This window comes from Molothrus aeneus, chromosome 12 (genome assembly GCF_037042795.1).
Source record: "Molothrus aeneus isolate 106 chromosome 12, BPBGC_Maene_1.0, whole genome shotgun sequence".
Lineage (NCBI taxonomy): Eukaryota > Metazoa > Chordata > Aves > Passeriformes > Icteridae > Molothrus > Molothrus aeneus.
In genome coordinates, this window is record NC_089657.1 from 11,141,324 (window position 1) to 11,152,098 (window position 10,775).

The following is a 10,775-nucleotide window of genomic DNA, read 5'->3' on the forward strand; positions in this document are numbered from 1 at the left end:
CAGGACCAAATAAACTGTCCCTGAGGTGAGCAGTTTCCAAACCATACTGCAAAGCTCACAGAGACAATACCTTTCATTACATCAACTCAAATAAACAGGGACAAAAAAAAAAAAAAAAAGACAAGTTTTGACAATAGAGACCTGACCTTGAAAGCAGCAGTGTCACTTCACTGGTGGCTCCACACTGTCACAGTTCCAACAAATACCATGCTACTGCTGAGCCTCATCCGGTCACTACAGCTTGTCACAATGGCAGGAGATTACACACAACAAAACCCCAGTTAATCTAGGAATGCTTACCTATGGCTAATCAGCCAGGATGAAGCTGATCCCCAGCTTATCACAAAGTAAATGAAAGCCTTCACAAACCAAATCATGTTCAGCACAGTTTCTAAAACAATCTTCAGTACCAGCTCAGCTGCGTCTACTGCTGACACTGATCAACAACAGTGGGCAATTCACAGCAAAAAGCCCCACAAGATTCACTTAAAGCTTTATCAATTACCAGGAATATAAAGGAAACTTTCCACAAATGGGCTGATTGGATCATTCTTCCATCCCTACAAACTGAAAAAGAAAATATTTGATCACTCTCTAACACCAAAATTCTCTTCCATTTTACCAATCTATGAACTGGCTATTTATGCTGTTTACAGCAATTTTAAACAGTTTTACTTCCACATTCTTTGAAATGAAGAAGAAAACATACCAGTTAAAATGTCAGCAGCCCAATATACACTAAATCAAGGGTGGAAGTGTCTGAAGTATGTCACAGCAAAGCCCAAGGGTTCATAATGTCACATTTACAAGTTGACACCATTATCAAAACCCACTGCTTGATCAAAGGCATCCCCAGTCATGCATTCTTCCTTCATCCCATCTTTCCTGAATCAAGAAGAGAAGATGAGAGGCTCTGAAAAACAAAGAGATTATATCTGGGCAAGAAATCATCTGAAAGAATTCAACAGCCTATGACCAATTATAATCAGCTACTGGAGCAACCTGAAACAAACCATATTCTTGTATTTCCCTTCATGGCCATTTGAGCCACGCTAGCCACAAGAGTCCAATGCTGAAACCACCAGAAAGCAAAGGTTGCCATCCAGCAAGCCAGTGAGCAGGCATGATCAGAAACACTGGGAATAGCAAGTCATCCATCATGGACTGCTGGATAAACTTTCCAGCAATTAAGAATTCTCTGCCCAGCAGCCAGTGCCCGTCAGTCCTGCCTGAAACAGCTGGTCATAGTGCAAAGTCTGTCCTACCATCACCCCATTACTGAACTCCCTTTTTCAAAGTGAGAAAGAAAACGACAACTTTTGGTCAATAACTCTGACAAAGCCATTATCCTTGGGGTATTTAATGGGGAGATAAGAACTTCAGGGCTTTGCACAAATCATATTAGTTCAATGCTCAAATCCGGGTAATGCTTCTTTTCAAAGTATTAATTTCATTTATTCTGTTTGCTCTCCCTCTGTCCTGATAACACAAGTGCACATGGCCTCTAAATGAGATCCTCCTATTTTATAAGTTATAATCCTCCCTTTCTAGAGTAGTAATGAGATGTCTTTGCTTAATCACGTTTATTCCCCCCCAGCTTCTGCTTTTATCCATCCCCATTCCACATTGATTTGTCTTAAAGGTCTCAGTGAAAACCATCAGGCACATCACTCACTGGCTCCAAGAGGCTCCTGATGCATATGCTGCACATGCTGCTCAACCTTCAGAGATTACAAAAGCAAAAAGGAGGAAAAAGAGCAGCTTTGTTTGCAAAGTTTCCTTTATTGGTAGGAAGGAGAGGGAAAAAAGTAACCTGAAAGAACTGAGAAGTTAAGAGAAGACATTTTGATTAATTTGGAATGAAAAAGGAAAGATTGCTCGCATAGGGGAATGGTGACACTATTCACAACATAGTCAAGCAATTAAATAACTTGACTGACAACTTTGCAAGCTCCTCATGCTAGAAATAGAAAAGGATTTAAAGATAGCTGTGTTAATTCTTGGGTATTTCACATGAGACTTAAGGCATGGCACCAGCATTAGTTAAACACCCCAGGCCTTGCTCTGGAACACTGTACATATAATCCTTGTTGTGCTGTAAGTACCCACAGCATTAAATTATTCAAAGAGTCCACTCAGCACCATGATCCTGCAGTGCTGCACAAACAAATAAAACATTTTATCTCTAATACAAATTGGGGAGAGTTCTTCTACAGCAGCTTAGCAGACTACTTCCATTTGAGCCAGTCACCAGGGTTAATGAAAAAGCCATATTCACTCAAAGAGGAAAGTGAATGCTGCACTATTACTTACAGAGCTGTTTTGCTTCTTAAACTAAAGCTGTAAGGAGTTTTACTCAAAACCTAAGGTATCTAGAAGCTAAGTACCTTCTTCAAAGTCATTAAAAGAAAAAGAAAGGTCACGACAAAAATGTAGAAAAGGACCCAGGTACTTAACTCTAAATCCCTCTTGAAACCAGTATGCTTCAAGGAGAAAAAAACAGCTAAACAAAATATACAAACCACAATAAAATAACAGTAAGTTTTAATCTGCACCCTGCCCCATAAACAATCAAGTAACTGGCCCCAGAAGCTGACAGCAAGTTCCATATCAAAGGTTAATTCTAGTCCACCCTCTCTTTGTGTGCACCATATAATAACACTGAAATGCTTATAGCAATATTTCCAATAATAAAAGTCAGTGAGTGAAAGCCATAAAGAATAGATTAAATGACATGCAATGTTCAGCACAACCACAATGAAATCACTTCAAAATACAGCTATGGTACTTGGATTTATACAAGTGGTATGGTTACAGGGGAATGTTCCAGCACTGCTGCAGACAACAGTACAAAAAGAGCTACTAATCACTGAACTATAGATATGTTAAGAGCACAGGGCAGCTCAAGATCTTAATGCAAATACTAGAAAAATGAATAAAACTTTCTAATTAAATGTGGCATGGTTTTCATTTTTTACCAAATTAAGTGCTGCTTAAGAAGCAAATCATTAATTTGTTATTGCTTTCATGGGAGTTGCCCCATTTTTCATTTCATTTCCCTAATAGGTCACAACAACAACAAAAACCCTGGAAGTTTCTCCCTTATAAATGTAAGCAGATAACTTCCATTGCTATCTGTACCTGGATTACTCCTAGATACCTTGAGTTCCACTACTATCTTCTACCTGAAAGAGAAGATTGACACAAGACATGGATGAGCAGCTCATACCCAGTATTTTCCCTATTTACTGGGGCTAAAAAGCAGAAGAGCAAGAAACACTCAAGCCCTATTCATAACAAAGGAGGATAACATTAGAAGACAAAGGACAGACATGGTTTGAGTAGGATTGAGTCAATACAATCCAACAAGGTAAGCATGCCCAAAGGGAAACAGTAGCTGAGATAAAGCAAGACTGATAGGGATCCCAGTAATTTAACTCTGGCCACAACAGTTTCTTTTTAGGAAGGTATCTGGAAGCTGACATACAGCAGCTCTGCCCTCATCTTTGCAAGGACAGACTAGACTATCCTATTTTTAATGATCCTAAGTTTATGACTGATCATGAGATAGTTAAAGAGCAGTGAAATTTAAAAGTTCCTCATTCTTTCACCACATTCTGGGCTAACACACCTTGGTCACTATTTACCACAAGGGGACCCTAATCAGATTCTTACAGAGCATCAAGTACATAATATCTGAGTATGCAACACTACAGGATTGAAAGCTAATTCAGATAATAAAACAGCTTTTGTATGTGAGCAGTCAGGTCCCAACTCATTTTAGAAGTGTCCTCTTTGCATTTCACAAATATGGCAGGACTCTGCTAGCCACATTTCTTCAGGATTACACTCCACCTCATTGCAGGAGGGCAGGGCTATATTTTGAGCAAAGTCACATTTTTAGATTGGACAACAAATCCACCAACTTCTTCCCCTTCCTCTTTACAGAAGCCAGTTACTTGCATTCATAAAGAGAATATTTTCTCTCTAGTGAAAGGAGTGTTAATACTGCACCTGCTGACCCAGATGTCCTTTGCAGAGGAGCAACAGTCACCTGCCTCAGACATCACTGCTCTGAAGCTGAGCAATCATCCAGCACTCCATGGTCAGGATCCAATCTGCCAAGAGGAAATTTCCTGCCACACAGCAGCCATTCACAAGCTGTATCTATCCAGGAGAGCAATCTCAGCCACCTACCAATCCAATCATACACAAATTTTATCATGGAGACAAAGTACAGTTGGGTCCAAAACCACAAACAGAGCAATTCACAGTAGAGAATCTCCTTAAAGACTGTTAACCACCAAAGTGAAAATACAAGCTGTTGCTTTCAAAGCCTCTACCTCTTAGAACATCAGAATTTGCAAGGGTATAGGTGGGAAATACTGTTTTATACCTGCTCTGCTCTCATGCTCTCCATCAGCAGCTGCTGGGGATCACTGTCAGAGATGGATTGCAGCTACAAAGACCTTTTCCTTGAACCACTGTCACCATTCTTGCATAAAATTTATTCAGTCCCAAAAAATATCTTTATATTATAAACCTCTAACTGCTTCACATTTTCCCCACGTAAGCCAGGCCTGTTATCATTCAACATATAGAAAAAAAACCCCAAATCCCAAAGAATTCTTTGTTTAAATCAAGCACACACTGGTTAAGCTACAGATCAGTAGGATGAAAGAACCACAATAAAGACTATCCATACTCCAGTCTGTCCTCTGCCTAAACCATCCTTTTAGCATGCACCAGGCAAGGAGAATTCTCTTGGTCTAGTTCTCCCAATAAAGTCTTAACAGCACAGTCTAAATGAATGGGCAGTTTGATCTCACTGTGGCAAGCATGGCCCCACCTGGCTGTCAAACCCTGACACCACTGCAGGTCAGGAAAAAGTGGCAGCTCCAGTAAGACTCTGCACTGGTTACAGACAGCACACCATAGGAATGGCAGTATGGAAAAGAAAACAATATAAAATAGCATCATGTGAATATTAAGGACCAATGACAATCCCAGTGTACTCTGGTGATTGATAAAAGCCTCTTGCTCTACTAAGCCTCATCCCACTGTACTTGTGACTCCAGCACTGCTCTTCTCAGCACTGGTATGACAGCAACCTAATGGGTCATCATAACACCAAGGTGCCTGACTAAGAGTAAAAGCTGCAGCAAGAAGTTCCCAAAAGTAAGTCTGCCTGCTGGGCAAGAACAAATTGGTTTGGGAGTCAGTGGTGTGTCAAAAAAAGGTTTATGCTTCCTGGTCCCTAAAAATCAATCCTAAACATTCTTCAAAAGGTTACAATACTTGACAGTTTCATAAGAGTTCTTCTGTTACCAGATTTATAAAAGACTCAAACAAATGAAGACATTATTACTTTTTATTAATTTGTGTACATGCACTACTATACTCTAGAAAAAAACAGAGCAAAGTCTCAGGATATATCAGGTCAGCACAATTTGATCCTGTATATATTGAAACATTTATTTCATACACTTGAGAGTTCAAAAGAGTTCTCTGTAGCTAGACAAGGACCACATACACACACAGACCATACTCCTTGCCACAGGTAAAGCTGTCCCCAGCACAGCCATTGTTCATGCCTTGGCAGCATGGAGTAACATGCTGCAAGTGGAGCTTGCAGCTGCACCGTGAGCCAAATGTTAAATGATGAGTGAGATGAGGCATGTTTCAGCCCAAACCCAAGTTTCTAAGCTCATCACACAAATGACATTAAATGAATGCCCTCAAGCAGAGCCATTTTAGCCTGTGCAGGTTGGAAGCATAGCAGGGGGTTTGTTACTCACCAGCTGGGCTGCTCTCTGCCTCTCCTCAATAATGCCAGACCTTTCCTTGGCCTCATAGGCTGCTTCCCTTTCTCTCTTGGCCAGCCGGAGCAACTCCTCTTGGACCAGTGACTGCTCTGCCAAGTACCTGTATGAGCACCAAAAGCAGAGGGAAGGTCATCAGCAACAGGGTCATGGCTTGTCATGGAGTACCCCTGCTTAGAGCCAAAACACAAATCCAGAATCTCTTTGGCACAAAATCTGCTCACAATCCCATCGTCAGCAGGAATTCAAAAGCCCAACAAACTTTAAATATGACCTGCAATTCCAGTGAGGTACAGCTCAGGCAACAACAGCAGCCATTGCACCACATAAGCTTATACTTGAGTTATATTTAGCTCTATTAAGTACTTAATTATCACCTGAAAACAGTGAAAATAGGAAGCAGTTAGCCAGACAAATAGACACTGCTTTGGGAAAGATCAAGGGACATACAACAATGAAAGGAGTCAGCCAGGCTGACAATGCTGCTCTTCGGCTCTACACAGGAAAGAAAAATCACAAAATGCATGCAGCAAGAACACTAAGACAAGCAGCCCTGAACTGAAAAAGGCTTCAAAGGAGATTCTCAGGTATTAAAACATAATCATAAAACAGAATCACAGAATTGTTAAGGTTGGGAAAGATCAAGTTCAACCATTAACCCAATGCCACCATGTTCACCACTAAACCATGTCCCCAAATGTCACATCCACTCATCCAAGGCCTTTTGAATACTTCCAGGAATGGTGATTCCACCACTTCCCTGGCCAGCCTGTTCCAATGCCTGACCACCTTGTCAGTGAAGAAATTTTCCCTCATACCCAACCTAAACCTCCCTTGGCACAACTTGAGGCCATTTCCTCTTGTCCTGTCACTTGTTACACCTGGGAGAAGAGACTGACCCCCCTCTGCCCCAGCTACAATCTCCTTTCAGATCCATAAGCTCCCCCCTGAGCCTCCTTTTCTCCAGCTAAACACCCCCAGCCAGTCCTGAGGAGGTTTGTGCTCCAGCCCTTCCCCAGCTCCCTCGCCCTTCTCTGGACACACTCCAGCCCCTCAATGTCTTTGTGTAGTGAGGGGCCCAAAACTGAACCCAGGATTTGAGCTGTGGCCTCAGCAGTGCCCAGAACAGGGGGACAATCACTGCCCTGGTCCTGCTGGCCACACTACTGCTGATACAGCCAGGATGCCACTGGCCTTCTTGGCCACCTGGGCTCATGTTTAGCTGCTGTCAAACACACACTCATTGTGCTGAGGTAAAACACAGACATATGCATACATAGATATATTCCCAAATGAACTAAACTATTGTCTTTTTCAAGAGCTTCACCTCACCTCCTGTAGAGTTCCTGCTCTGCAGCAGAGTCACTTTCCTTTGGTGGTTGAATTCCTAGAAAGGAAAAGAGAAACCTGTGACAACTAATAATACTACAAGTGTAGTCCTTCATCACATCATAGATTATTTTAGGAAAATTTCATATTATTCATCAAGAGAAAAAAGAAAGTCAAGAAAATTTCGGTTTGATGGATAGAGTTTGAATTTATGAAATAGACACACCAACAGCATCATTTTCAAACAGGCACACTGAATAAACCATGCTCCAGAAAACTGTGTGAGGATATTAAGTCCTCAAACTTATATATACTGAAATATTAGCATGGTTGTAGACCTACTTCTCATTTCCTTCCTCTAGTTTCAATAAGTCTTTCTCTTGACCTCCTTCTCTCCTTGTAATTAAAAAGTGAAGGTTAAATTATTTGACGGAGTTCCGGCCATCCATAAAGCTAAATCTACATTCAGGAAAGACATAAGCTAACAGCAAACAAATCCCTAAAAGCAAAGGCCTAATTCTCTAACTTCATTTTAGTCTGGATGCTTTAAATAAATCCACACTGCTGATATAGATCAACAAAGCCTATCTGAGAACCAACAGAAATCAAACAGTTTTCTGACATGTAAATAAAGACAACTTCAGAAACCAAGTTTTCATCATCCACTTATCCAGCTGTGCTTAGGTTACCTTTCCCTGGGAGCTTCTTTCCAAAGAATAAAAAGCAGCACTTCCCTCACCCATGCACAACATACACCCTGTGCATGTACAGCAGACAACAAGGCAGCTTGCCAGAAATGAAAAGCAAAATATTTCTGCCTTATTTATTGCACATTGACCTGAAATGCTGGAAATGCTCCCAGAGTGAAACAGGGTAAGCAAAGAGCTCCTCTCACAAGGGGGTAGCACTGAAAACTACCCTGTAACATGCAGTGGCAGCACCACTCCTCAGTACCTGTAGGTCTGGGTTTCCCTTCTGCAGCAAGGGAGGAGGGAGCTGTGCCATTGGATGCACGGGGAGATCTCTGGGTCTCCCTTCTGCTTGGAGAGGATCCTTTCATCCGGTTCACTACATCTTCAGTGAGCTGAAACACAGAACCAGCCACGTCAGTTTCTGCTGTGTTTTTCACTGTGAACCTCGCCATTTGTCAGTTCCTATGATAGCACACAAGTATTGTCAGTTACCTTACTGCAATGTCCCTCCAGTCCAGGCAGTCAGCACTTGCATGTTGACTTTACATTTTTAAAACCCACCCCCATCAGTAAGTGACAAAACCTCCAATCTGCTGCCTGACCCTTAAAGCTTCACTCTATAGACAATCTTCCACAAACACCAACAAAAGTGGAGAGCACCCCTAAACAAGTCAACCCTTTGTATAGGGAGAAATCTACCAGAAGTGGAAGGAAATGAATTAAGCAGGTTTAAGTCCATCTTTTCCTCTTCTTGCTCCATGCTTGCTAACCCAGCTCAGCATGGCAGACATGCTGCAACCCATGTGACAGAGAACAGCCTCCCACCCACATAAGGCTGCAAACACTTTTGCAATCTCAACTTCATTTTCACTACCTGACTTGGGTTCAAAGCCATGAAAAAGAAAGAAAAGTTAACTTGAAGTTTTCTGGCAATTCAGTCCAAAAGGCTTCTCACAGCACTGTTAAAATTGACCCCTTTCTCCTGCCAAGGTCAGAGGGTCTGGCTGCAGAACAAAACTAAATGAGGCTGCTCCCCACCTGGACTTGCCACAGTAGAAGACATATTTTCGGTTATATCGCTACTACCCAACTTAAGAGCATTTTTAATACTTTCATTTTACATTGTTATCATGCCCAATTCCTGATTTTAAAGACACAAATCCTTGTCTATATCCTGTAAAGAGAAATTAGGCAAAGACAATTTTATCTCCATCAAAAAACTTTAACAAGGAGATAGCTGAGATTGTGCCTAACTTTTGTCAAATAATTAGTCAAAATGGGATGAAAAAGAAGTAGCCACAGCACCACACACTCTCTGTGAGCCAAAAGGTTAAGTGGCAGATTTAATTCTGGCAGATTTTAGGGGGGAATCAAGAAGAATTTTTAAGAGGAAATCAAGAATTAGAAGCAAGAGCAATGAAAATGATGGTAGTAATAAAAAATCCCAAAACTAACATGTAAAAAACCAAAGAAAAATATTAACAGAGGGCAGGGGGAAATCCTTAATGGGAGCACCACCACTGTCCAGGGCTTGTTTCCACAACACACACGTGTCAATTTCCGAGACAAGGTCAAGCAGCAGTTTCCCAGTGTCCCTTCAGGAACAGCTCCCTGTTTCCAGCTCTCATCCCCCCTGCTCACTCAGTGATGCTTGCCCGGCTCCTGGCACCGTGAGCAAGGGCAGAGCTGTCCCCTCCTGGATGCCCTCCGAGCCTGGCAGCGCCGTTAGCATCAAACCGCTTGCAAAGCACAAGGCAGGGGCAAAACGAGGTCATTGAGCAGCGAGGAGAGAAAGAGGGCTGGGAGCAGAGTTTGGAAGTGAAAATAAAGAGCTGGTGCTGGTGTGCCCCGCTAGACAACAGCCATGCCCAGGCCCCCAGCCCTCCTTCCCACCACTCACCCCATCGTTTCTCCAGCACCCTACTCCTTCAGCCTCCAGGTTTCCCTCCCCTCCTCCTTGCTTGCCCCACCCGTCCCTTCTAGCCTCGCCCCCCGCTCCCCTGAGCTCCCGGCCAGAGCCTTCCCCAGCCCCGCTCCCTCCGCCCCGGCTGCCGCAGCCTCCAACAGCCGGCCCCACGGCACCCCGGGCCGCCTCACCCTGATGCCCTGCAGCACCCGGACTCGGTCCTGCTCGTCCAGCCCGAAGGACACTTTCCTGCGGCCCTGGCTGCTCTCGCAGCCGCCCATGCCGTCGGGGGTCGCCTTATCCTCGCCGCGCCCCTCTCCCGCACCGGCTGCCGGCAGCGCCTCTGCCCTGCCAGCGCCTGCCAATATACCCGCTCCCCATTGGCGGCGCCCGCGGGGCGGCCAATAGCGCAGCGCGGTGCTGGCGGCCGAGCGCGGTGCACGCTGGGGGATGTAGTCTGTGCCGGGAGCGAGCAGCCCGCCCGGCACCGGGGAAGCGCAGGGCACGAACGCGGCTCCGGGATAGCGGAGAGTCGCGCTGCTGTCCCGGTGAGCCTGCCCTCCACACCGCCCTAGCAGTGAACGCGGCATCAAAACTGCCCCTACAACTTCCACTGTTACACGTCCAAGTCACGGGGTTTTCCCAAGTTGAGGGAGGATGAGCTCCCATCAGACACAGCAGCTGCGCTGGGGGCAGAATTCACCTCCGCTCCCTCCAGCGACGCTGCTCCAGCCAGACGGTGCCGTCACCTGCCCCGACACACACGGAGGAATCCTGCACAGCTCAGGCCACGCCTGATACAGTCCCCGTTGCCAGGCATGGCTGACCCAACAGCCTAAACCGAAGGAATGAGATAATGCAACACACAGGCGGCCGAAGCAAGAAATAACAGCTTTGGAGAATCTTTCTCAAACAAGGCTTTCTGCATTCCCAGAAATATGGGCCAGTTGGTATCAATTTGTTACTTATCTACTTGGCCCACTGCTGCTCAGCAGTGCATGGGAGCAGTTTTAACTGTTTATTGCT

At 44.2% G+C, this 10,775-nt stretch overlaps 1 protein-coding gene across 2 annotated transcripts in view; it reads right to left on the reverse strand.

Annotated features, from left to right (window-relative positions):
- CHCHD6 (coiled-coil-helix-coiled-coil-helix domain containing 6) overlaps nucleotides 1–10,105 on the reverse strand; it is a 109,229-nt gene extending 99,124 nt beyond the window's left edge. For both annotated transcript variants that reach the window (XM_066558049.1, XM_066558048.1), the window contains exons 1-4: nucleotides 9,941–10,105; nucleotides 8,106–8,235; nucleotides 7,155–7,209; nucleotides 5,799–5,925 (exon numbers count right to left, since the gene is read on the reverse strand). In XM_066558049.1, the coding sequence (XP_066414146.1) occupies nucleotides 5,799–5,925; nucleotides 7,155–7,209; nucleotides 8,106–8,235; nucleotides 9,941–10,030 (402 nt within the window). In that variant the 5' untranslated portion in view covers nucleotides 10,031–10,105. The remainder of the gene's footprint in view (nucleotides 1–5,798; nucleotides 5,926–7,154; nucleotides 7,210–8,105; nucleotides 8,236–9,940) is intronic.
- Between the last annotated feature and the right edge of the window lie 670 nt (nucleotides 10,106–10,775).